At 38.0% G+C, this 23,229-nt stretch overlaps 1 protein-coding gene across 1 annotated transcript in view; it reads left to right on the top strand.

Annotated features, from left to right (window-relative positions):
• Positions 1-23,229, top strand: part of TLN2 (talin 2) — a 228,549-nt gene that overhangs the window by 97,642 nt on the left and 107,678 nt on the right. Inside the window, exons 19-32 of the mRNA XM_048081274.2 lie at positions 333-431; positions 1,819-1,986; positions 3,436-3,730; positions 5,065-5,231; positions 6,184-6,312; positions 7,679-7,792; positions 9,653-9,766; positions 11,147-11,281; positions 12,130-12,258; positions 12,883-12,985; positions 14,768-14,976; positions 15,693-15,812; positions 16,861-17,058; positions 18,954-19,093. Coding sequence (XP_047937231.2) covers positions 333-431; positions 1,819-1,986; positions 3,436-3,730; positions 5,065-5,231; positions 6,184-6,312; positions 7,679-7,792; positions 9,653-9,766; positions 11,147-11,281; positions 12,130-12,258; positions 12,883-12,985; positions 14,768-14,976; positions 15,693-15,812; positions 16,861-17,058; positions 18,954-19,093 — 2,120 coding nt within the window. The remainder of the gene's footprint in view (positions 1-332; positions 432-1,818; positions 1,987-3,435; positions 3,731-5,064; positions 5,232-6,183; positions 6,313-7,678; positions 7,793-9,652; positions 9,767-11,146; positions 11,282-12,129; positions 12,259-12,882; positions 12,986-14,767; positions 14,977-15,692; positions 15,813-16,860; positions 17,059-18,953; positions 19,094-23,229) is intronic.

The following is a 23,229-nucleotide window of genomic DNA, read 5'->3' as shown; positions in this document are numbered from 1 at the left end:
AAAGGAGATATTTGTTTTGAAGAAGACGACTGAAATCTGCTGCTGTTTCAGATCAGTTGGCCTATTGGCTGTCCATCGTTAATTTTCCTTGGAGTTACTGCAATAATGTCTATTCAGATTCTTCAAAGTTCTTCACACATTCTCAGGGAGCACTACAGATGAAACTTGCAAAATAATCCAGCTGTGTATATAGAAAAGATTTTTCCAAAGTATTTTTGGTTTAATTTTTTAATCATTTTGACTGCATGCTAATGCAGAGGCTTCTTGAAGAAATCCGATGTTTAAATAAAGCATGTTGTCTTTGAATTTATTTTCCACAATTATTTTTCCAGCCTCGACAGACAGTTTTGACTGCAGCTGGAAGCATTGGGCAAGCAAGTGGGGAGCTACTGAGACAGATTGGAGAGAATGAAACAGATGAAAGGTTCCAGGTAATGAGGGGGTTGCTTGTCTTTGCCAGAGCTGTGTAGATTAATAATGAGGAGGCCATTGCATCAAACCAGGCTTTGCCAAGTGTGATTTGGAAATGTTAGATTTGAGATTGCTCAATGGTAATTGAGGTTAATCCATTGTGAAACTATTTTAATTATATGATCATAGAATGCCGTTTTTGTAGAAACTCCTTCATTCTATACATCATACAGATGGTTTCTTGCTCCATGGAAAGCTGTTTGTGCTATACTCCCCCTGTGTTGAGAATGCATGGCTCATAGTATATACGTACTAGTCAGATCCTTGCTTGCCCTGTAAGACACAGGGATTTTATGGGATTAAAATTTGCACTTGCATGCAGGCAACTTCAGTTCTTGCCCTTCCTTGTGTTTCCCTGTTTTTGCAAACTACTAAACCTATTGAATTTATGTATTTATGAAGATTAATAAACAATGAGTATTTCTTCTCATTAAATGTATATGTTTACTGTGTGTATATGTATGCATGTGTACAAAACTTTCTGGCAAACTGATGAGGAGAAAATTTTCGTATTACAAAAGTAAATTCTTTAAGGTGATTAGTATTATCAGATGTCAAAGCATAATGCCTGTTTGGCTTAATCACATAATAACCTATTAGCAGTTTAAAACTGTTGTCCTTAAATGCTCTGTTATAAATGCATCTTTTTCACTCAGTGCCAAGATAAGGTTCCCCTCAGAAACAAGGGGAAGTAATCTACAGCAGAAGGTAGAAATCTGGAGGACATGTCATGAAAAATGTCTACTCGTAGGAATAAAGGCCATTTTAACACTTTATTCACTAGTAAACCTGTCTGCAAGTTTCATCAGTTACTGTTTGTATTCCTAGTTTAATATATGTATTGCAGCCCTCTGCTTTCTTCCTTGGTAAAGGAAAGAACCTAAACATTCCTTGGAAGTGAAAAGTTAAAACACTCATGAATTAATTCCTGCAATTAAATAGTACAAAAAAAGCTTCCTGTTTTACCACTTAAAATGCTACATTCCGTATACTTATGTGTAACTTTTAATTTTGTGGCAGAAAATTTGAATTTCAGAAACTGAAAACACCAGGTTTTCATTGTATTTTTAAGACGTGAAGGCATGATAAACCATCCCTCTTCCTTACCTGGTTTCTCCAACGCTCCATAGCACATATCAGATTATTTTTACTGAGAGTAGAAAATTGTCAAGTTTTCTCAGTAGTATCTATGTTTGCTGCCTTGCTTACTTTTTTAAATGTTTTGATGCATGGGTTTTATATATATATAATATATATATATAATTACCTTGAGAAGACTTGATCTTGTATAAACAAAGTATATACTATTAGCTTATAATACTGATTTTTTTCTGTTTATTTTATCAGGATGTTCTAATGAGTCTGGCCAAAGCTGTTGCAAATGCTGCTGCCATGTTAGTGCTGAAGGCCAAGAACGTAGCACAGGTCGCTGAGGATACAGTCCTGCAGAACAGGGTCATTGCTGCTGCTACACAATGTGCACTCTCTACTTCCCAGCTCGTGGCTTGTGCCAAGGTGAGGCTAGCAGTGTTCATGAGATTGCTTCTGTGTGTTTCCAGTAGTTCAGGCAATATACTGTCATAATATCGTAGTTGGAGGCTTGTGCAATATCAAACTTGATGATTAATAAATTCTCACCCGGAAGAGTGGCAATCGAATATCGGCCCAGAGGATGTGAGGTACTGCTGTAATCCCCAGGGGAGATTCTGTAGAAAATATCGATCATCTGATGATAATGATCAAAATAGTAACTTTAAGAAAAAAAAACCCTAGAAATACAGCATGCCTGGGGAACTGTGCAAGTTTTCTGATGAAGACTAGAATTACACTGAATTCACCTAATCTAAAATTCAAATAATTAAAAGTTAGTATTCATGCTGAAGTTAAAATCAACGTAGTAATCATTGATATTAAATATATTTGCATTGTTTCATAGTAGCCCAATTGTTTTAATAGGGTCCATTGCTTTTGGCCAAGTATTGTTTCTCAGTATAAGAAAAGTACAAAAGAGTTGATCAGATTGCAAAGTCTCAAGTCTACACTTGGAACATTACGTTGTTTGTAGCCTTTTTTGATTTAATGAAAGCAATTCACACTACTGACTTTGGCAACTGCTTTCAGTCTGCAGATTCAGTTTTCATAAGGTTACTTGTGATTGGAGAATGTGTATTCAACTATTCGGAAACATCCAGGAGGCTTAAAATAAAACTAATAGCCAATTTTAGCTATTACATTTTCAATATTTTCACCTTATATCTTTGGCTGTAAGGGCTTTTTGTAATGAATATGTATGAATTTTCATTATCTCGACTTGATGTTCTTACTGCCTGTGAATTTCTTCAGTACAGAATTAGATGACCAGTGGCATCCTTTTTTTCCTTATAAGATATGCACAGTTTTCCCATTGCTAAAAACTGTCTGGATAGGCCTGGTCAAAATGGGGAAGGGTTGTTTCTAATCTGTAGATTACTGAGTTTATTACTTGTAGCTTCAGAAATAGTGTTGTGTGGCTTTTGATGAGTAACTTATTTAAACAAACAGAAGGCTGGTATGAGAAGGCTATACAAAATACCAATTCCAATTAAGATTTAATTTTACTTGGAACTCTAGAGTACACAAGTGTGCTAAGTGTACTTAGGTTTTTTTGAGGAGTTTGGTGAATGCCTGTCTTACAGAACCACTGTTAAGTGATTGCTCAGGTCAGCAGCTGCTGAAGAAGCATGAAACAAGGTGGTGGCTTGTGTTCTTGCATCTAAGTGAAGATTAATGACATCCACAGCCCAGATTCCTAACTTAAATGTGTGAAGCTACCTATCTGAATACTCACTACAGGGCTTTCTGTCTAGGGAAAACAGATATGTTAAGGATTAAAACCTCTAATACAGCAGATGTTTTGCTTACTGGTAATTGGAAAATTTGCAAATAAGCCATTTTCTGAATGTTTTGTCTGTCTTCTCCATGCAGGTTGTGAGTCCCACCATCAGCTCCCCGGTGTGCCAGGAACAGCTGATTGAGGCAGGGAAACTGGTGGACCGTTCAGTGGAGAACTGCGTGAGGGCCTGCCAGGCTGCCACAGATGATACTGAGTTACTGAAGCAGGTTGGTGCAGCTGCCAGCATTGTCAGCCAAGCCCTGAATGACCTCTTGCAGCATGTCCGCCAGTTTGCAAGCAGGGGAGAACCTATTGGTCGCTATGATCAGGCCACAGATACCATCATGTGTGTCACGGAGAGTATTTTCAGTTCAATGGGGGATGCTGGTAAGTCTCTCTAATGGATAATAGCTTTTCATGATTTGGAAATTTGCACATTTCGAATGAATAAAGTTTAAAAGCTCTGTAGGGTACTCTGCTAGCGCACGCTCATGGTCATTCAACCCATAATGTTCAATCAGTGAAATATACATAGCTGCATGCTAGATAGAATGAATATTCTATGAAAACAATGAATACCATGCTAAAGGATCACTGTAGTATTCAGTGTTTTTTCTTTTACTGCTTCACTTCACAAAATTGTGCAGTAAGTCCTCATCTCTGAATAGGAGGACAGGTACCTAAGTGAACACTTGCCAATGATGGATTTCTTTGTGCTTAGATTTTGTTGTAGGTTTTAAAAATTATTTTGCTGCTTGTGACATTTCTAAAATGTGCAAATTCTAGAACCAGGCAGACTTGAGATACCTAATATTGTGAAATGACCCAATGTGAACTTTCAGAAACAAAATAAACCAAAACCCCACAGGAAATTAAATAGAGTAGTGATATTTCAATGGTTAAAAATGGGATGAATTATCAACGGCGTGAAGAGGCAATGTCTATTTGATAACAAGACAATTCATATAAACTTTTAAAATGGCACCAATTTTAAAACGTGGTTGTGGTACCTCTTGGGGATTATATGGTTTTGATCTCCTCCCTCTTTTGTGTTACCTGAACACAAGGACAGGAAATTAAATATATCACTGTCACAGCTGTATTCACAGTACAGCCAATATGAACCAACTAATCTTTTCTTGTAGGTTCAGATTCTTTCAGATATTTATTTTTTCAAGGAACTGTCATTTCAGCTGTGCGGTGATCTTCTAGAGGAACTTGTGTGGGAAAGTAATATGAATTCTTGGGGGTATTTTGGCCCTAAAAGCAGCTTCTCTGAGAAATGAATGATCAAGATTTTTACAAGACATACAGGAGCATTGTTTGCTAAACCCTTCTAAACCTTCCAGTTGAAAGCTGCCAAAAAAAAAAAAAAGCTAATACTCTGCTACTCAAAGGGGTTTAATTAGTGTGTATGTGTGTGTGTGTATATATGTATATACAATAAAGTATATTAAGTCTTATGTTCAACTGTCAATTATAAATCATTTGGCTTCTGTACAGAAGGATTTAGTAAAAGATAATCTTGTATGACATTTATTTTCCATTTATTATTGTCATCCAAGACTTTGTGAAGCTACTGTGCTATGAACTACTTATATATCCTTGTCAAATAAAATGAGTACTTCAGCAAATGTGACTCTATTTTTATCTTGTTGACTTTTTAAATCAAAGCTGAAATGTAAAGATGGGGACAGTAAAAACATAATTGTATATCATAGGTGAAATGGTACGACAGGCCAGGGTACTGGCTCAAGCTACCTCAGATCTTGTCAATGCTATGAGGTCGGATGCTGAAGCAGAAATTGATATGGACAACTCAAAGAAGCTCCTAGCTGCTGCAAAGCTCCTGGCAGATTCTACAGCCCGCATGGTTGAAGCTGCAAAGGTACTGGGTAACTGAAGTAACTGTCGGCTTAAAACTGTGTAGTTATACATGAAGTAGAAATAGTATGTGGTATATTATAGATTAGGTTTGGCTGACAGTAGACATTTTTTCTTATCCTGTAAGTGTTTTGAATGTAATGGGTTAGTCTGCTCTGCCTCTGTTTCTTTTGCGAACAGTTTCCTACGGTTGGGGAATGTTTGGTGTATTGTATACCATGTACACCTCCCCACCTTCCTGCTCCATGTTTGTTCTCACAAAAGGCAAATATCTGAACTTCTCTTTCCTTTCTGTGCTGGAAAACTATTTAAATCCACTAAGTTAGGCCTAGATTCTTTGAGTTGAGTCCCAGATCATATACTCAAAAAGACTTTTATAGATCAGGGCGAGCAATTGTCCTAGGCCTCTAAAAGAGAGCCATGTCCCTGGCTACAAGCATATCCTTGACTTTCCAGTACTTTCTCAGCCTTCTCAGACTTCAAATGGAGAAAACGCACTGTGTTAAATCTCAGGGTTTGGACTACAGTTACTGAAATGCATATTAAATTAGGAATTTTGAAATGTGTGTTTTTTTTCAAAACCAACATTCATATAATCAAAGTATATTTCCACAGATCACAACAGAAGCATTTAACAAAACAATTTCTTCTCCAGCTGAACTAGTATGTAAAGCAAAAAATTGTATACAAATAAATAAATAAATCTATCCTGAAAGCACTTAACAATCAGTAAGAACAGAAACGATCTTGCACTAGCATTAAGTTTTCTGCATATGCTTTTAATGGTTTAATATTTTTCTAGTAGTCAAATGTTCTTCTAACTTTGGCTAAGGTAATATATAGAAAATACAGGCTGATGTAGTATACTGTCTGTAACTAAAGGTTTAATATTCATCTACATTCTCTCCAGGAACAGCTTCTGAGGCTGATGGTTTTTGCTCTGAAATTTTGTGCAGGGAGCTGCAGCCAATCCTGAAAATGAGGATCAACAACAGCGTCTGCGAGAAGCAGCAGAGGGATTGCGTGTTGCCACAAATGCTGCTGCACAGAATGCCATCAAGAAGAAAATCGTCAACAGATTAGAGGTTGGAACCAGATACTGTTTAATTTTCAGTTTACTATATTTTGATAAATCTCTAGCTGGAACAATTAGAAATGCATGCTTCAGGAGAAGTTCTAAGTGCTGTAAGATCAGTTCCAGAGTACAGGGCTTGAAATTTATGATGGTAGCGTAGAATACCATAGTTGTCAGATACAGGAAATTTAAATAACTTCTATCACTGATGTAGTCAACTGGTGTAAGCATTTGATTCAGAAGGCATTGAACTAAAGGTTCACTGTGCAGTAAAGGTGAAATTTATCTGAAGTTTGTCATGCAGGCAGGGCTTGATCTTCCTGTTTTCAGGTAGAATGTAGAAACAATAAAAAAAAAAAAAAACACCCATCACTAATCTCTGGTTTCCAAATGTTATTTTTGGTAATCTGAAAATGTTTCAGGTACAATTAGATTAGACAAACAAGAAGACCTTAGTCAATAACCATATTCCAGAAGTTCATTTAAGCTCCTCTACCTGTATAGAACAAAAATTAGGTGTATTTTAGGAAATGAATCATGCCTCAGTTTTCTAACTGAATGCAGGAAAACTTTATAGAAAAATCATTTTTTTATATTGCTCTGATAATACATAATGCCTTAAAGGAATGAAGTGTGTAATGATGAGGATGAACTTTATGCTTGGTTGTGTTTAGTGGGCCAGTTAAAGAAGAGCATTGCACAACATTTTGGAATGTCTTGGATAACTTGTTGAATTTTTAATTTTGTGAGAGGGAGAGTAATAAAATAAATAATAAAAGTCCTAAGTATTTGAAGACCTTCTCAGTGCATCTAGACTCATTAATACCAGAATAATTTGTACCTCTGCATCAGTTTAGTGTCTTCACTTCTGCCGAAGAGCCATCTCAGTAGAAGAAAGCATGGGCTCCCTTCAGTCTTTTGTCAGAGATGTTAATGTAGCAATATTCTATCTACTTTGCTTGCTTTCTGTGGGTTTCTTTCTAAGCATCTAACTGATTAGAGCATTTCTATAAGTGAGATCTTTTGGTAATATTGCAGACTAAGATACAAATGGTAGGAGCTGACAACCACCCTTTCACCCAAGGCAGGAGCTTGTTTTCACCATTTGCTTTTTTGGCAAGATGGATCATACAAGCTGAATGGTTTGGGTCAGAATCGACCTTCAAATCAAATAACAAATCAGGTAAACATCTGTATAACAGTGTTCAGCTCATCTTCATCTTGAGGCCTATTTCCTTTAAGGCAAATCAAATTAATCAAGGGATAGTGTCTTAATCTATCAAAGTTGTTAGCTTCAAAGTTAGTTAGAGTGTGTATTTCATCCTCTGAATTACTATAATCATTAAGTGTTTTTATCTATTTCTTTTTCTCCTAAGATTGCAGCTAAACAAGCTGCAGCTGCTGCTACTCAGACTATTGCAGCTTCTCAGAATGCAGCTGTTTCAAATAAGAACACTGCAGCCCACCAGCAACTTGTGCAGAGCTGTAAGGTAAACCTATCACTGCCTATTGACAAATAACTCTCAAACCCAGATTTATGGCAAGATGAAGACAGACCTCTCTAGTCATATTGTTTTAACCTCAACAGAGACTGAAAAATGAAATATATGTATCTCCACATTCATCAATATGGGTTCGGCAGAACCATCATTCGTTGTTTTTTCCCCTGGTTTATATGTTCTAATATATGGAGAGCCTTAGAAAGCTGAGCTACTGTAGGTGCAAAGAATTGCTTACTACAGTACCCCTGAAAACATCTTACTAGAAAGAATTGCAGGTTTATATAACTCAGCATGTATCCGAGTAATAAACAGGTCACCTTAAGCAAGTGTTTTAAGTGGAATTTTTGTTCTAAAACAGTCAGCAGTAGTGTGTATGCAGAGCTATGCTGAAAGCACTGTGTATATGAGTCTGGTTGCTCAAATTTGTACACTGGCAAGAAGTCTTGGCCATCAGTTCTGTGCATGGTTATGCTCTTTGGCAACTGAGTACCTCCATGGTCATAAAAACAGGCTGTTGAATGATGAAAGCAGTGAAATGGTACCGAAGTCTGCTGTGGAATAAAAGTAGCTTTGGAATTTTCCAAAACGAAGGATGGAGTAGCAATAGTCACTTATAGGATAATGCAGTGAAATCTTTATTTAATATATTGGTTATATAATTAACAACACTGATCATCCTATTCTGTTGTTCAGTCTACAAGCAGCTGGGGCCTTAAATGTCACTCAGAACTAAGGTGTAGACCATAACTTCGGTTTACATGATTCTTAGCTTGCAATTTAAGCTGCTAAGACCACAGATTTCAAGGTATGCCTAAAGTCAAGTATGTTTTTATAGCTCCAAGCTAGAATTAAGAGTCCTGGTGGTGAGAAGCTGTTCTGCTTTGTTCTTGAGCTACCTTTGACAGCTTAATTTCTAACGAATGTTAGACAGATGTTTCTTCACAATTCTAAAAGAAATTACATTAAAAAAAATAATTAAAAGGATAATAGAAGGCAAAAGTGTATTCTTGCAGAGAGAACAGTTATGCAGGGAATGAGAACCAAACCATGAAAGAAAGCATCTTTTAAAAACCACGTTAATATGCAGCAATTATTTCTTGTTATGGTGGTATTCTGAAGAAATTTGGGAAATAAATAATGCAGTACATATCAGGATTGTGTTGTAGACAGCTGCTGTTTTATTGTGAATAATAATAATAAAAAGCTGATTTGCTGCATACATTACAGTCTATTCTCATTTGATCTTGATGATTTATTAGATAGTAGAGAAGATCAATACCTATTTTTGTACTTTGGGGATTAAAAACAGTATTGCACTGCTGAGGTAAGATTAATGTGAAGTGAAAGAGTTATATGAGCTTGAATTTGGGCAGTCCAAGAATATTGTTTTGACAATCTACACTTCAGAATTCTATAGTTATAGTATAAACTTAGTATTAGATGTCAAGGAAAAGCAGCATGAGGTACTTAATTTTGCTTTTCTGAAAACAAGACACTCTTGAAAATCTGTTGCTGATCTCCGCTACTGGCATGTATGCATACAAAGGAAGTCATTCAAAATGCTGTATAAATACCTAATTTTTCACAAGAATCTTGATTGTATAGTAGGGTCTTTCAACTAATGAGTAGCGGAAATAAACTTTTCTAAGTAAAAACAGAATGTCTCTGAGAAATCCAATCATGTATTAATTGAGTTCCATGGACTCCTAAACAAATTCTTTGAAGTCAGAAGAGTATTATACCTGTGAGTTTTACCAGCTGTATTTGAGAGGGACAGGGAAGGGGCTTGTTTTAATGTCAGAGGGTTCATATTTATACGCTGAAAACTTCTCCTTTTGTTTACTATAGAATGTTGCAGACCACATTCCTCAGTTGGTGCAGGGTGTACGAGGAAGTCAAGCTCAGGCAGAAGACCTCAGTGCTCAGCTTGCTCTAATAAATTCCAGCCAAAACTTCCTTCAGGTGAAGTAAATCAATCATTGTAGTAGATTCCATCAGAAGAAAAGGCACTTCTTAATTATGTTTTTGTTTGTGACAAATAAGCAGTAAACTGTTACAAACAATGTAAAGAAGTTCATTGCAGACTGGGATTTTGCCATGGCTAAGGAGAACTTAGCTCCTCAGGTCAGGTGGCTGAAACATGTTGAACCTGTGGAGAGTGAAAGCTGTCAAAATTTTGGATATAAGAAACAGGAAAACTGAAATATATGGAGAAAAAAACATTTGTTGTAGTGGCATTTGCTTTCTTGGAAAGAGTTTAATGAACAAGGTGGTGACAATTCAGCATCTTTCTAAACGGGGATCTTGAATATAAGAGATGTTGTTGTAACCATTTGTAGTGAAGGTAGAGTCGCAGTGCTGCAGCAACAATCTTGAGAATTCTTCACGAATAAAAGGGAACATTACGATGATTTTTAGATATTAATCTACAGATGTTATAGATCTTGATTTGGCTTCTGTTCAAAACAAATCTTGAGTCTGCTTCTTCCAAAACATCCGGGGGGGGGGGGGGGGGGGGGAAGGAAAAAAGATAAAATCAAGAGTGTTGATAATGCTATTGGGTTTACTCTTGACAAGAAACAAACTGAAGAAATTAATTGTCTGTGTAATGACACTATCATTAATAAGCTTCAGTTATGCCTTCAATATGAAGTGGAAGCGAACTCTTTCATTAGATGCTGTTAGCAGGTTCTTTATGGTTTCATGTAGTAGAAGCATCACATACAGTTCTGTCACTATTTTGCTGTATGATTCCCTCTGTAGTCATTAAAATAATCTGCCTCCTCTCTGGCTGTATGTGTGTACCAAAGCGGTGGTGTGAATCAGGAAAGCAGCTTAACTGCATTAGCAGGAAACGAACCCTGTGAAGAGTCATTGCTTGTATTAATTTTTTCAGTGTACAGAATTTTGAAAGAATTTAATATTTGGAAGTGCTGAAAGAAATTTCCCGTTGATACCATCTGGACCTGATTGTACCACCTAGATGCTGAATAGTTGAACTGCAAATTTAAATAATTTTAAGCAGTCTGTACAAATACTTTAAGGCCTCTTGGCTTCCATTGTTGCCTACAAAGTGACTGGTGTAGTAGTAAAGAACAAATGTTCTCTGCTGCAGAGGACACTGCAATTTGGAATTATAATTGGGTGTAGCATATGAATAAAAAGGTTGCAGTCTAGGAGGTTCATGGATAAGGAGCAGGCAAGTGCATGAAGTGGTCATTGCAGAAGATGTAAAAAGCTCATGGTTGTGTGAATGGGGGAACCAACGTGTACATTAAATCCTAAGTCTTACTTAAAGAAAATGAACTCATATAATTGTTTTCCTGGTTCTTCTTTGGACAGCCTGGAAGTAAAATGGTGGCATCTGCTAAAGCTGCAGTACCCACTGTGACTGATCAAGCAGCAGCAATGCAGCTAAGTCAGTGCGCGAAGAACCTTGCAACCAGCTTAGCTGAGCTACGAACTGCCTCTCAGAAGGTAGGATAGTAGTTTTAATTAGCTAAAGCAAGATGGCCCAAATGGTGGTCACAGGTTCACTCCTTGGCTCTACTGTCTTCACCCCCTTCCACCCAAAGGGAATGGTTCATGCTCAGGCAGTGTTTGCTTCAGTGTTGCCTTCATGCATGGTTTGCTCAGAGTCCCATGTGGCTTCTGTGTTGTAATGGACAAGGGAAGAATAACTGACAAGAAAACTGAAAAGCTTGTGGTACTATTGACGTACCAGAAACATGGCAGGGAGGTATGCACAGAGTTAGCCTGGAACTGTTCCCTTTAAATATGAGGGGTAGAGGGTGTCTGTGTTTGACACACAGACTTCTAAACTTGATGTTTTGTTTTTTTTTAAAAAAGTCTTAGCGGAAAGCCTTATCTTCTTGTGAATGCTGAAGCCCCAAACGAGGATTGTAGCAAAAATTACACCTCAAATTGCACCTCAGCAATCTGCAAAATTTTCAGCCAAGTTATTGGTTATTGCGGGCTGCCAGATTAGAGGGTTCAATGTGACTTGAATTATGTTACACTATTTGTCAAAGGTGAAGTCCAAACTGCATTAGTTACTTTCTCAGTACCTGGACTACCTAATGTGAAGATGTGTATACACAAGGTAAGTGCATCTCATTCCTGTGGTGGCTCTTACCAGTGTTATTCTATTCACAAGCTAAGAGTATTGCCCAGTAGCTTGGAAGCCATGATGTGTAGAGTGCCCACAGGGGCTACTGAAGTCATGAGACCAATAGATATTTTGGAGGGATTGTATCTGAAGCATTTACTATTTCTAATAGTGTCTTACAGGTGCTAACAGTGTTACTGATCTGATTTCTGAATAGGCTCATGAAGCGTGTGGCCCAGTGGAGATCGATTCTGCTTTGAATACAGTCCAGACACTCAAAAATGAACTGCAAGATGCAAAGATGGCAGCTGTGGATGGACAGCTAAAACCTCTCCCAGGAGAAACTGTAATTAATGAAGGGTGTCCTTCATTTATAAACAAACTTATCTGTTAAAAAAAAATTAAGTGTTTGAGGCAAAATAAGTCGTGAGGCTTTGGATAATTATCATGCTGGTGGGATCATGCTGTTGGGATTTTGCGCTGATTCTCTTAAAAAGATTATATGTTCCTACTACACAAGAGGAATGTTTTTTAGCAGAAGTACTCACAGGACTGTAAGGCCTCCTTCTATATTGAACAAAATATTATTTAGTAGTAGTAATGTTTCAGTCTTTCCAAAAAGATAATTTTTTTTCATAGAGGACAAAGATGAGAACTCAAAAGTTGGTATTCTTAGAAATATTTTATTTGGTAAAAACTTCCTTCTCACCACAGTTTAAAGTAGTGATTTCCATTGCTAATTATTAAATGTTGTAATTCTAATGTTGTTGTTCTTATGACCTAATATGTAAATTTATTTCAATTGGGGCAGGGAAAACATGCTAATAAGGCTTCAGAGAAACTCTGTGTTCAGTTGCTGAGATAAAAGCTTGTTTTTGGTAGGAGAGGAGTTTTCTTAATACTGTTTAAAAGGCAAGTGTGTTTTAGTTAAGTTTAAGTGAAGAATTCTGTCCTTTGCAACTTTTCACAGCTTGAGAAATGTGCTCAGGATCTGGGAAGTACTTCCAAAGCAGTTGGTTCATCAATGGCCCAGCTGCTAACTTGCGCTGCTCAAGGCAATGAGCACTACACAGGTACCATTTTATTCATAATGTCTGTGAGAACTCTGCTTCCCAGATGATGTTTGTTAGAAGGCTCTCTTACCACAGAGTGCTGAAGTCAAGTAATTGTTCACTTCTTTATTTCTATGCTGACAGTGAATTTTGGCAAGTTAGTAGGAATTGCTAATGTAAATAATGTGCTTCATGAAAGAATAGTGTTCCAATCTGCTCTATGTACATAACCAGATTGAGACATCTGCTGTTTTTGAAAGTGTCACAAACTCTTTTTGGACAGAACTAAAATGTAAAGCAATTCAAAGGCCAGTGCCACTGAAATGTTGCTGTGTCCTTTCACAAGTCTTGAAAGGGTCTTTGGGTATGTTTTGAAACACAAGATTCAAACATACTTGGGATGATTTGGTAATGTTTAAAACATTGCATCTCTTACTAGATGTTTCACCGTTTCCCATGTATAACGCAACTATCTTCTCTGGCTCATTAATCAAATTTGCATAGTTTGGGGTAAAGCCAACAGGGAATATTGACATGCGCATTCTGTGATTGATTCTTTTTATACATTGCCCCAGTTTTTGTACCTGTGCTTTTAGGGACTGAAGCACTTAATAAGGAGAAAGCTCCTTGCAGGGGGTTGCTGGGGAAGGTTTACATATAAATGATAAAATGTTCCATTCCCTCCTTTATGTAAAAAATGGAAGCTGTTGATGCAAATGCTACAGTAGAATTTTCTTTATATTACTGATAAAATCCGTTACGGCAATTACCACTTCATTAGATATAACTGCATCATGGCTAAGTAACTTACAGTTGCTTTCATTTGAAGCAGATGTAATTGGATTAATAAGGCTTGTGTTTCTATTACATAGTTATGCAGAAGTTAGCACTGGATATCTGGTGAAGGAATACAGGTACTTGCAGCTGGTATCTAATAATTGAATCTAGTTCTCTTAACATCAAGCTATAAAAGCTGTTCATTTGGGAAGTTTTGCAATGAGTTCCTTTTCAGAGCTCATGTAGCTATTTTCTATCATGGTATTTTGTTATGCAAGATTTTTTTTGCTTGAGCAAGTGCTGAATGTTTGCAGGTATTATGGCATATTCTGCTGTTCTCAGTGATGAAAGGTCTTTACAGCTTATCTTCACTAATTAATCATTCCCCCTTGTCTGAAGCTGCAATAGTAAGTTTCTTTTCACTGTGTATTTAAAAGCAATTTCATGACATGTTCTCTGACTTTATTTTTATCTGCTTGTACTCACAGTGGGGTGAAGTTATATCAAGATACCTCATCCTTAGTGTTTTCTTTTTATTTAATTTTTAATTGCTTGAACTTAAGCTATTTCTCTGATTCTATAAAACCCCAAAGCCACATTTTCAGAAATGACAGATGCTCTGGCTTTGAAGTCATATACACAGTTCTTGCAGACAATCGTTTTCCCCCTTTGAAGTCATGTACACAGTTCTTGGAGACAATCACTTTTCCCTGCGGTTTTTATCTTATTTCCAATTTTTAGCTTTCCTTCTTTACCCCTGCTTCACTGAGATTTAGTCACTGGTCTATAGCTGCTCTGGAATGTCCTCTTTGGGGTATAAGATTTACTTTATGGCTTCACTACAGGCATTTCTCTTGGTAAATGATGCTGTGTATTTCAAATCTAGTCATGTTTCGAGGTTATCTTTTAAACTGCATTTGAAATGTTGTGTTGCAATGTGATCATAACCTGCAAATTCAGCAGTCATAAAATACAGAAATTATCTTTAAGAGTGCTAATAGATTCCTTGTTGAAATCTGAACATAGGAGTTGCTGCAAGAGAAACTGCTCAGGCTTTGAAGACTTTGGCTCAGGCAGCACGAGGGGTTGCAGCATCAACTACTGACCCTGTAGCGGCGCATGCGATGTTGGATTCAGCAAGGGATGTCATGGAAGGCTCTGCTATGCTTATCCAGGAGGCAAAGCAGGCCCTGGCTGCACCGGGGGATGCGGACAGTCAGCAGAGATTAGCCCAGGTAAGTTGCGGCGATGTGAATTATGGAAAACCCACTGAAATTGCATAGAACACAGCCCTAAACAGTAAAAGAATACAACAGATCAGGTCTCAAGAAATATCAGAGAGCTGCCTATTACTGCCAGTAGCTCTCAAATTGTAACATTATGCTTGTGTCAAAGAATGTAGATGGCACTTAGTGCATTTTAATACTCTTTCAGAGAAATCAACTTATGCAAAGATGAAATTAGGTGCTTTTACCCACAACATATTTAGAGTGGGCTGCTTGATTGCAAGATGAAACACCTGTTAAACTCATTGCCAAAAGAAGGCTTAGTATTCATGTTATCTTCAAAATGTGAGCATGCTTTTTTCTCCATGAGTAGCACAACTGCTTTTGAAGATTGTAAGGAATAGTAGGTTCTTTAACCGGTTTGAAGAGATCTTTATTTGGCCTGTATTTCAAATAATTTCTTAGGAGGTGAGATTTGATTTAAATAAGTATCTGGACTTTATCTGAAATAAGTGGTACACAAAGGATTTTTCTGTTTAGTATATAGTTAACTTCTGGTGCATTTCCATAGCTAGGGTGGTACAGCCTTTATCCCAGGCTTCAAATATGGCTTTGTTGGAGTCAGAATTGTAAAAATTGCTGGCTCTAGATTGTTCCTCCTGTTTGTTAGCTAAATGATTGCTTAAGTCCTTCTCAGTGTCTGTGTGTTTACTTCTGTGTTGTAGGTGGCAAAAGCAGTGTCTCATTCGCTGAATAACTGTGTGAATTGTCTACCTGGACAAAAGGATGTTGATGTGGCTTTAAAGAGTATTGGAGAGTCTAGCAAGAAGCTCCTTGTTGATTTGGTGAGATGTCTTTTACCATACAAATAAATTCAGAGAATTGAAGAGCTGATCTGGGTTTTCCACATATCAAATTATGTAGCAAGTGTGCCTGAAGTATACTTCAAGTATGTTTTATTTGTTTTGCAGGTTTAAGAAATTAATTACTTGGCTAAAATGCTGTTCTTCTAGTTCATGGGAAAGTTGAAATGTACCTAGGGCTTATGAAAGCAGTATTAAAATTGCTGTCTTGTATCACCATTAGGGTTTTGTTTTGTTTTTGAGAATGCTAACTGTGACTTCACAAATTGAATATGAAAATGAGAATTATAAATTATAATCCATCTCCCACCTAGGTGACCAATTCAGTTGAAGGAGAATGGTCCTTTAGAAGTTTTAGTGCATCTAGAACCGTTAAGTGTGAAGAGATGAATTGTTATATTTATCTGCATCCATGTCAGGGAGGGGTGGAGGGGGGACAAAAAAAAACAACTGTGAGCACTGCTAACTTGCTGGAAGGTTGCATGACTTGAACAACTCTGTCTCATCTACTGGTGATCCTGCTACCCTGTGAATGAAGGAGGGATTATATTTTAATATTACTGCAATGCTACTTGGTTGAATCAGGTCAGGACTAAATGCAGTCATTGAAGAACTGCTGATACTTGTAGGTTGTTCTGGAAGGCTTGTTTGTGGAAGTGAACAATGACTTGGAGAATAAATTTCTCCCACTTTCTCCACTGAGTTCATCACTTCGAGTTTCACAGTTGGACCATAAAATAGCTGTTATCTTCTCTGTCCCTAGAAAGGCTTGCTTGATTGTCTGTCCATTGAAAGAAACAGCAAGACAAAGCTTGCTGTGTAGATTTCTGCTTGATAACTATCCCATAGTTGGACTATTCTGCTTTTTAGGACTGATTAACTAGCAGTTCAGATGCAGTACTCCATTTTAGCTTGTATGTGGGGCCTACTGCTGTCTTGAATTTAGTGTTCTTGAATTGTGTTGAACTCTATCGTCACAAAGGGTTGGTGTGACATGGTAGACAATAAAATAGTTATTGGTCTCTTACAGCTACCTCCAAGTTCAAAGTCATTTCAAGAAGCTCAGAGCGAACTGAACCAGGCAGCAGCAGATCTGAACCAGTCAGCAGGAGAAGTTGTCCATGCTACACGGGGCCAAAGTGGGGAACTGGCTGCAGCATCTGGAAAATTCAGTGACGATTTTGATGAATTTCTTGATGCTGGGATTGAAATGGCTGGCCAAGCCCAAGTAAGCGTGTGTGCTTTTTTTTTTTATCTTGCTAACTGAGACCAAGGTTAATTTGGGAATACAGTATAATTTACTAGTGTAAGTGTATCCAAATATAACAGGGGATGTATGTTATGAAGCAGTCATCTGGAGTGAAGTGAGCTTAGCATTTGTGTCTTCGTTTCTGTGGCCAGTCAGAAATGTGATTTCATGCTCTTCTGTCTGGTTTGGGCTGTTAGCTAACTAATTTATAAGCTGTATATCTGAAAGTAAAAAGGCCTGCTGAACCTCTCACAGGTTATGGCAAGAGTTGCTTCTATTTCAGTAGCACTTGCAAATCTGTTTGGTGATTTACAATCTGGCCTAGATCTATTCTGACAAACTCAGTAACATTCAGGAGCGTTGTCACATTACCTAGTTTATTCCTAGTATTCTGGGTGCTCATTTCAAGTTGGAGCTATCTCATTCATTAGCTTACTGGGTTTAGGTGTACAGATTTAAGGAAGTTGGTCAATTAGAGATGATTTAACATAGTAAATGCCAGCATATAAAGAAGGGTCACATACCAGGTGATCTAGGAGGATGGAGAAAAAAGAATTTTTGGACTGTATTGTCTTAGTAAAAGGAGCTTTTAAACCTAAGAATTCCTGCCAGAAGAAATAGGAAGGAAATCTAAGGAGTACACTAGTCCTTCAAAGTCACTTATGAAGTATCTCTATAAAGCAAATGCTTTGTAGATAATGCAGAACAGAGAGATCAGGCAATAACTGTTGATTATTCTTCATTAAACTTTAATCATTCAGGTTCAGATCCATGAAGTGAAGTAGGCACCAAATATCAGCTGATTTTCTGAAATTAAATAGGAGTTCGATATCTATCTCTTCAGCCATGGGCCTCATTAACTTGTAAAACATTTTATTTGTATAAAACTGTCTGAATAAAACAGTTGAGTGCAGGCAAGGGTAGGAATTATATGAGCTGGTGCAAACAGTTACTTGAAAATTCCAGGTGCTGATGACCTTGTGGACTGTGAAGATTTGATTCTCCTGCTGTCATAGTGAATTAAAACCACCTTAGCTAATACTGGCTCATCTTTCAGTAGAGAATACCTTTTGTCTGTGTCTAGTTATTTGGCCTGAACAGAAGCAGTATCAGATGTTTCGGATGCTTTGCAAATGGGCAGAAGAGGGTAGGGAGGAGAGCAGAATGTAAATACAGATTAAAAGCTATTCACATCATCTAAGTAATATACAACCTCTAAATTTAAAACCCTAAACAGCCCATTAGAAAGAACAAATTAACTTCTACCGATAACTGAAAGAAGAATATTGTTCTAGCTATTTGCAGTGCTTCCCTGTAATTGTGCACACATGAAGGTTATCCTTTTCAAGCAATGGCTTAAAGTTAGTGAAGAATAGTAAGCATTCTGATTTGGATGTTCTGAAGTAAGATTATAAAAATTTATTTTCTTGAGGCAGAGGACTTTCTGGAGATATCTTTGTGGGAGTAATCCCAGTTAAATGCAAGAGAGCTTGTGGGTTATGCAGGATGATAGAATAGACAGTACACACTGATGGAGTAATGTGGATCAGTTGTGCCAGGCAGAGATGTATGAGAATCTTGACAATGAAAGCATTGTTCAACAAGTAGTAAAGTTTCTCCCTTGCTTGTTTATGAATACTGCTATTGTTAAAAATAAAGCTATTTGTTATATGGGTTTCTTGTTCGGTTATGTGAATGGAGCTAGAGGCACCTGTCTGGGTGAACAGAGGCTTTGGTCCACGTCCTCCTTTGGACAGAATTCCCTTGCATGTCAGTGGTTTCAGGTGGATAACAGACTATGTTTCCAGATGCTGTTTTAGCACACGCTTTATTGCAAACTAGGCGCTTAATGTTATGTGGGTATGGTCTTTCAGACTAAAGAAGATCAGATTCAAGTAATAGGTAACCTCAAGAGCATCTCTATGGCTTCAAGCAAACTGTTACTGGCTGCCAAGTCTCTGTCTGTTGATCCTGGAGCTCCTAATGCCAAAAATCTCTTAGCAGCAGCAGCAAGGTAAGGATGTATTGCTTGTTTTGTTTTACTTAAGTTGTCTGCTTTCCTCAGCACTACTTAAAATGTGCTTAGGTATTCTTACTGATACAGTTAACTGAGTGGTTGGAACCTACAGTTCTATTTAAATGAATGTAGGTCCCATGCAAATTGCTTATTTCAGAGGAGTCCTTTATCTGACATAACTTGTTACCGTTGGTTGAAATATGAACTACAGTTGAAGAGTTGGCCTGTTTTTTGAAAGGGACTAGTGTGCTCTACCTGCTCCTCTTTCCATCTATGTTCTGACAACTTGCTAGGTAATAGTAAGTCTCAATCCTTAACGAAGACAAGAAATTGAATAACGTCCTTATATAGGCTGTTTGTAAAAATCATGTTGTGGCTACCTATCAACAACAGCATGTATGATCAAGAAGACTTCAAAGGGTTACCTGATAGGGTATGCTTATTTGATGGAAGATACTCTCTTACTTCAAGGATTTTTAACCATGCCCTGAATTTCATTGTTTGGACTCTGTTTCTCAGCCTCAGTGCTCAGTGTTTATTTGAAAACTGCACACCTTTTGGTGTTTGGATAATCACCTCTTGTTCATTTTCCCAAACCCTTTTCATGTTTTTTTCTCAAGTGAACTCATTTATGTCTTTACATTGAATGTTCAACTATCAAACTAGAAGGGGACTGCTGAAGGACAGCTAGGCACTCAGACCTAGAAATGTCAATATTATCATGTGAAAGTCTGAAATAAAGTTCGGATGTTACTCTCAATACTGTCTTCCAAAATGTTTACTCCCACAAAGATTAGCCTGGAGTGCAAGTGAGTAATTTAAGACTTACTTCTTTGAGGATAATGCAGTTGATGTTTGTCCTGGACCCTGGAATCATCACTCCTTTAATGTCAAATAACTTGATTTAAAAAAGTAAAATCCACTCTTAATAAAGGACTACTTAAATAAGTAAGGTATGCTACTTTTTGTTGTGTTCTTGACAAAAATACTCTGACATTTACCTTGTCTCCCCAGAAATATCTAGACTTGTAGAGAAGTTGTAGGTAATCAAAGGTACACTGAATACAAATGAAGGAGTCGCATGTGTTTGTGTTACTGCCACAGCACCAGACTGCTATGGATTTCTGCTTTAGACTTGGAACATTGCCGTTTATTTAGAGTGTAGAGCAAGTTAATATCTCCAGTGAAAGCCAGTTGGTTGGTTGTTTCTCTTCTCTACAGAGAGAATACCAGGCTGGTATTCTCTCTGTAGAAACATTTAATAAAAAGGGAGACACAAGCAGCGTATAAAGTATAGAGTCATCAGAGATGGTCTGTTTTGCCATGGTGTTTGTGTGAAGGCATGTCTGCATGACTAAGACTGTGCACAGACATTAGATAGCAACAAAAAGTAAATATTTCGTCAATTCCAGGTTTGTGTTTGAGACACAAGGGACCATCATATTTCCCTTCTTTAATCTTCTGTGGCTTGCCAGGGCTCCGTTCACTTTGCTGCTATGATGTGGTCAGGTCAAATATTTCTACTTTATCTTCTCTGAGGAAATGAGGAAATAAAAAGGCACAACTTCTTTGCTTCTCACTGGCTTACCTTCTAATTTTTTCTCTCATCTTTTATAGTGCTATGATTCATCTTGTATTTTCTTTCTGTGGTGTATAGTATTAATGTTAGTGAGACCATACTGCATCCTCTACAAAGCAAACTATGAGTCTGCCATCAAGTTTTTTCTTTAATCTTTGATATTCTCCAAGTCAACTCATCTCCCTTAGGTTACAATCAACAGAGAATGAAATATTTGTACATGAAATTTCTCTGGGAGTTAACAGAACCATTCTTTTTTGTCATCTGCTTATATGTCTGAATGCAATGAAGTTTTTCCGATTTGTAGAAATCACTGTGACATTCAAGAGGTTTTAAGAAAGAATCCATTGTATTGATGGTATGTTGGTCAAGCCTGGAAAAATGACTCCACAAGGACACCAAAGCGTACCAAAAAGGGTAGGTTTCTCAATTAAACAAATAGGTATAGAGCAGTTCCAGCTGGAAGGGACCAGCAAAAATCACTGAGTCGAACTGTCAGGCTATTTTGGGGGTGACTCAAAGTTAACACACATCATTAAGAACACTATCCAAATGCCTCTTAAGCATGGGCTATCAACCACCTCTTTAGGAAGCTTGTTCCAGTGTCTGTTCTCTTGGTAATTAAGTTCTTCCTACTGTCTGGTTTGAGTCTCTGCTGATACAGCTTTGAGCCATTCCCATGCATCCTGTCATTAGTTACTAGCGAGAAAGGATGAGCACTTCCCTCTCTACTTCCCCTCTTCGGGAAGTTGTAGAGAACAAGTTTACCCTTCAACCTCCTTTGTTTCAATTCTTGTTGCCCTGAAATATAATATGTCAGTTTTATTTTTAAAGTAGGTCCTTTTTCCTTTTGTAACAGTACGATAGCATCCATCTAAGTAATCATGCTATTGAAGTTGTCAGTCATTTTTATCCAGTGCCAGTATTCTAAAGAGAAAACTATCCATACACCATCTAGTTTTCTCAAGGTCAGAGGAAAGCATGTTCTCCATGCACTCTTCCTTCACCCTTTTTCTAATTTGCCATGAGATACAACGCGAACTTGCATTCCCCTATGTCACAATGTAAGTCAAGGTTTTGCAAGTTGCCTAGCATGCCTAGCTATAGAAAATGATTTTTGACTAGTAACAATGAAAGGCAGACTTGTTCCTCCTTCTGCAAAGCCTCTTCTAGAAGCTGCTTCCCTGACTAATTAGCCACTAGTCTGGTGTGTTGCTAGGGATAATGAATATTGCAGTGGAAGCACAAATAGTGACTAGATGGTATGTCAGGCACAGGCTGTGTTCAACAGCACAAGCACTGTGAACTCTTGGAGAAACTCAATGCAATGAATACCTTGATCTCTGCTGATTTTAACTTAAGTGAGATATGTTGACTCAAAATATCAATGATCAGCTGAAGAAAAAAGATAACTGACTTTATATAGCAGGACCACGTGTGTGTGTGTGTAATACAGTATGTCGGGATGGAAGACTGCTAGCAAAAGGTGTAGTACTCCTCTACATGTAAACATTTTGGACATAATGGCCACTTGTTTCTGTGTATTTTAAGATGTCTGGGGTGCTATTTCAGAAATTCTTCAGCTAATATCAGACCAGGAAAAGATATTGGTAATGTCATAAATGCCTTTTAGCAACTGAGTTATGTCATTGTGCTAGTGGAGTGGGTTGACTTTGGCTGGCTGCCTCATGCCCAGACAGCTGCTCTCTCACACCCCTCCTCAACAGAAGAAAATAACATGAAAAAGCTCATGGGTTGACATGAGGAGACTGTGATTACAATCACAGTTTAAAAAAAAAAAAAGAAAAAAGAAAAACACTTGAGAAAAATGTATAGCCAATTAAAGTATAGATGGTGAGAAACAAAGACCAGTTTAAACCATCTTCCCTTCAGCCCTACTCCATTTTTTTTCTAGACTCAATTTCATTCAATTTCTGACTACTGTGCCTCCTTCTCTGCCCCGAGCAGTACAGGGGTTGGGGAATGGGGGGGTTGCAGTTGGTCTATGACAGCTCCTCTGCTGCTCCTTCCTCCTCACATTTTCCCCTGCTACAGTGTGGGTTCTTGGAATAGGCTGCGGTCCTTTACAAACTACTCTAGCATGGGCTCTCTCTGCAAACCACTGTCCTTCAGAATAAACCTGCCCCAGCATGGGTTCTCCATGAAGCACAGTTCCTATCAGGACCAGCTGCTCCAGAGTGTGTCCTTCACAGACTGGTTGTGACAGGATAAACCTGTTCCACTGTGGGACCTCCATGGGCCTGCAGTTCCTGGAGGGAGACCCTGCTCCATTGTGGGCTCTCCACAGGCTGTAGTTTCCTTCAGGGAATGTCCACTTGCTGCATTGTCGGATATCTGCTCTGGCATGGTCTCTCCCGCAGGCTGCAGAGGAACCTCTGCTCCAGCACCTTCCCATCCTTCTTCTGGCACTGGTGTTTGCAGGGTTGTTGCACTTCTCCCTCCTAGCCTTCACTGCCATGTGGTGAGGAGTCCACGTGCTCTTTCTAAACTGTGCATTCCCAGAAGCACCTCCAGCTTGTTTGCTGGGCTCAGC

Source organism: Anser cygnoides, chromosome 11 (genome assembly GCF_040182565.1).
Source record: "Anser cygnoides isolate HZ-2024a breed goose chromosome 11, Taihu_goose_T2T_genome, whole genome shotgun sequence".
Lineage (NCBI taxonomy): Eukaryota > Metazoa > Chordata > Aves > Anseriformes > Anatidae > Anser > Anser cygnoides.
This window is presented reverse-complemented; position numbering and strand designations above follow the sequence as displayed.